Here is a 4,432-nt window from a genome sequence, read left to right as displayed (position 1 = left end):
CAGACAGGGACATTTAAGTCTGCAGAGGTTATTGCTGTCTTCTGTTTGTCTGTGCCCTGCCCCCAGAGGTGGAGTCTACAGAGGCAGGCAGGCCTCCTTGATCTGTGGTGGGCTCCACCCAGTTCGAGCTTCCTGGCCACTTTGTTTACCTACTCAAGCCTAAGCAATGGTGGGCGCCCCTCCCCCAGCCTCGCTGCCACCTTGCAGCTTGATCTCAGACTGCTGTGCTAGCAATGAGTGAGGCTCCCTGAGCATAGCACCCTCCGAGCCAGGTGTGGGATATAATCTCCTGATGTGCCGTTTGTTATAATCTCCTGGTGTGCCAGGATATAATCTCCTGATGTGCCGGGATATAATCTCCTGGTGTGCCGTTTGTTAAGCCTGTGTGCCATTTGAAAAGCGCAGTATTAGGGTGGGAGTGACCCAATTTTCCAGGTGCTGTCTGTCACCCCTTTCTTTGACTAGGGAAGGGAATTCCCTGATCCCTTGTGCTTCCCAGGTGAGGCGATGCCTTGCCCTGCTTCGGCTCACGCATGGTGCGCTGCACCCACTGTCCTGCACCCACTATCTGGCACTCCCCAGTGAGATGAACCGGGTACCTCATTTGGAAATGCAGAAATCACCCATCTTCTGCGTTGCTCACGCTGGGAGCCGTAGACTGGAGCTGTTCCTATTCGGCCATCTTGGCTCCACCCCCACTGATATAATTTTTTAAGTGGTGACTTATATATCTTGCTTTTTATTTATTACCATTTGACCTTTTAAATTTTTGTCTACATAATAAAAAAAAAACTTTATCAGAAATGTTCCACAAAAATCTAAGTATAAATAGAGCAGTCTTAAATTATTGCCACAAGAGTGGTTCTTATTGATAAGTATAGGAAGCAAAAGACTTCTGGTCAATGTCAGAATGTTGGATGTATATTCTAGTTCACACTTGTCCTTTTGTTAATAAAAAAATTGAAGTCTAGATATGTTAAAACTTGTGGTCAGCTTTATCCAGGAACAAAAAGAGAAAATTTCACCATTTGGGGCTCTTACCTTACTCTTTTTAGTAGAATTATAATATAAAATTACAGCTAGATAGGAGGAATAAGTTATAGTGGTCTATATCATTGTAGGATGACTATAGTTAACAATAATATATTTTATAGTCTCAGACAGCTAGAAGGAGGATATTGAACATTCCTAACACAAGGAAATGATAAATGTTTATGATGATGGATTTACCGATTATCTTGTTCTGATCAATATACATTATATGTATTGAAACTTCACTATGTACCTGATGAATATGCACAATTATTATGTCGATTATAAAATGAAATTGAATTAAAAATAAAAAGATTATGGTTAACATTTTTAAAAAATGGAACTATGAGTTTAACACATTCCATAATGTACCTCTCTTTTGAAAAGAATCAGTTTAGAATTCTGTAACCTTTTTTTTTTGTGGTTTTCTTTTTAATTATCTTTAGTCTTGTGATCACACATAATTTTAAAATTTGTGTATATCTCCGTTACCTTAATCCTTTTAAGTTGGCAAAAGCACCATTCCCAATCACATATACCCAGTTCTACAGTTTTATGTTTCTGAATGGCTGTTTAAAGACAATCCTAAATTATAACTTAGTTTGACTTAGATTGTAAAGAATTCAAGAGTGAAGTTTAACTTGCTACTATTTTAAAAGCATGTGACCTTAGAGATCTATAAGATGTGAGAGGTGTTGAATAATATTTAATATTACACATAAACCACACTAAAATGCCTTTCAATAAGTAAAGGGAACCATTTTAAATACATGGAATTATAATTAGATTGGCATAGTTCAGGCCAAAACTATAGGCATTGCTACCATATTTATCTTCAACCCTTGCCTTTAAGAGGCAAATAAACACAAAACACAGGTGAATCTTGCTTGGTTCTAAGACAGTGAAGGAATTTCCCCAGTATTTAAATATATTCACATAACCAGTTATATAAATCTAAATATAAAACCAATCTCCAGTATAAGTTTTAAGATGGCACTCACCATCTTTGTGAAAAGTTGAACATTACTAATGAAGTCTAATCATATCTTTAAAAGGGGTAAACAGTGATAGCATTTACTGAATTGGAGTTACTATTAAAATTCAAAAACTGAACATATTCATTTAACCACAAGCCAGGCTTAGTTTTAAATCAGGACTGCCCAATAAAATATTCTGTCAGTCATTCATGATCTGAATTCTGGTGTATGAGATCTATTAAAGGATGGTACACATAAAAAAGTCATGAGACATTTCTGTCTTGTAATAAATAAGGCAGTGGCCAATTATTACTCATTAGTAGCTTTTTTGAGATAAGCTCTCAAGTCTGCCCTTTCTTCCTTCTTCTTAATGCTGACAAAGATCATTTTTGTTCCAGGAATGTACTTCTTGGCATTCTCCAAATACTCCATCAGTGTATCCTCTACCCAGATGATGCATTTGTTCTTATTGGAGGCTGTGTAAGAGTATCCAGGGGCCTGAACTGTCTTCCACCCGAAGAGACCATGGAGATTTGGCCCAATCTTGTGCTTGCCTCCCTTTTCAACAGTGTGGCACTGGGAACACTTCATAATAAAAATCTTCTTGCCTTTCTGGACATCACCCATATTTAATTCTCTTTTTAGTCGCTGGCGCAATGAAAACTCCCGCTGCGAAGCCGGACTTCCGCACTCTCTGAATTCTGTAACTTTTAACTGACTTTTTTTGGTAATGTAAAAAAGAATTATTCAGGATAATATTGAGGACTACTTAAGGGAATAAATAGCAGATGACACCTCACCACCCAAAGCACAATTGCCTGAGGAGAGGGTGGTTGGGAGATGCAGTCTGGGGATAATGATGGCTCTCTTGAATATATTGTCCAAATTGCTGCATTTGCAACAAATATGTAAAAGATATGTGCTGTCATTACATTTTGAGTGCCATGGTGATGGGATGTCAGAGGAAGTAGTGTGAAGATGAAATGGGAGAGTTCCCTGTACCCTTTCATGGGACTTGCAACAGGAGTGTGGCTCATTTGTTTGGCTGCCACATGCTCAAACCCCTTACAGGATGGGGAGCACACAGGTGAGCAGGTGCAGGAGCCAGGGTGAGTGCTTTTGGGCCCTTGCCCCATGGCAGTGTATAGGAGTATTACAATGCTCTCTTAGTCCTGCTATCTGGGAATGGCTTAGGTGTTAAACCGCTCAGTGAAGGGTCAATGTGACAGTCTTTTTGGGTTCCCACACTCAGTGAATCCTGGATTCTTGTCCAGCATCCAGTAAGAATCAGGTCACATGGACTTAAGGATAGTGAATGTGGGGATTTTATTGAGTGATGGAGGTGGCTGTCAGTGGGATGGGGAGCTGGAGAGGGGATGGGGTGGGGTGGGAAGATGATCTTCCCCTGGAGCTCGGCTGTTCTGTTTGGTTGATCTCCTTTCCGACCATGCTCAGGTGAACTCTCAATGTTCAGACGCTTCCTCTTTTCTCTTCTTGTCTGCTGCTCTGCTGCTTGTGGAGCCCGGGGTCTGAGGTTTATATGGGTACAGAATAGGCAGGTATTTTGGGCCAAAAGGCAACATTTGGGCACAAAAACTGAAATCCTCGTTCTCACTTAGGGCCATGGTCCAGGCTTGAGGGTAAAGCCCTCTCTCCAGGGACCCCACCCTCCTGCCTCCTGTCCATATCAAATAGACGACTGCTGGACATAAAATAAATATATATAAATAGCCTACAGGTGGTGCCATTTTGTGTGTGTACTTTTTCCAACAACACACTGCCCAGGCCTCATTTCTCTACTGACCTTTGCATGCCCCTGAAACCTGTGACTTCTTTCAACTCCCTTCCCCTATTCCCACACCTTGATAAAAACTTTTGAGTTAAAAATGCCCATTGTGTACTTGTTTTTTAGGTTGTTATATCTCTTAACCTCCTTAAATATAGAAGAGGAATTAGGAGCCGACCAAATCTGGCCTGCAGCCTATTTTATGGTAAATACATTTTTATTGGAACACAGCCATTCCATTCATTTAAGTATTACCTATGACTTTAAGAGTTGAGTAGTTGTAACCAAGATGACATGGCCTGCAAAGCCTGAAATATTTGCTGTTTGGTCTTTTACAGAAAAGTTAGATAAACTCTGATATACAAAGTCCCCTATTCCCTTTTTACTGCACATTGACTTATTGAAAAAAGTAGGCAGTTTTCTTGTAGAGTGACTCACATTTTTAATTTGTTCTGGATTTTTTATTTTTTGGTGGAGGGGTGTTGTTCAACTTGTTTCTTCACCTCCTTGTTTCTAAAACTGGAAGTTAGGTTTAAAATCTTAATTAGATTAATGAAAGTTTTTAAAAATCTATAAATTTTCTCATTATCTCAATAGTCTCCTTTTGCCCTTATTTAATTAGGCAAGAATTTCTTAG

The 4,432-nt window shown here is 39.6% G+C and overlaps 1 protein-coding gene across 1 annotated transcript; it reads right to left on the bottom strand.

Annotated features, from left to right (window-relative positions):
- Positions 1-2,219: 2,219 nt before the first annotated feature.
- LOC129524120 (cytochrome c-like) lies at positions 2,220-2,664 on the bottom strand. The gene has a single exon (XM_055348670.2). The coding sequence runs from the start codon at positions 2,634-2,636 to the stop codon at positions 2,319-2,321; it is 318 nt and encodes a 105-aa protein (XP_055204645.1). The 5' UTR covers positions 2,637-2,664; the 3' UTR covers positions 2,220-2,318.
- Positions 2,665-4,432: the final 1,768 nt, after the last annotated feature.

The sequence above is a fragment of the Gorilla gorilla genome, chromosome 7 (assembly GCF_029281585.2).
Source record: "Gorilla gorilla gorilla isolate KB3781 chromosome 7, NHGRI_mGorGor1-v2.1_pri, whole genome shotgun sequence".
Taxonomy (NCBI): Eukaryota; Metazoa; Chordata; class Mammalia; order Primates; family Hominidae; genus Gorilla; species Gorilla gorilla.
This window is presented reverse-complemented; position numbering and strand designations above follow the sequence as displayed.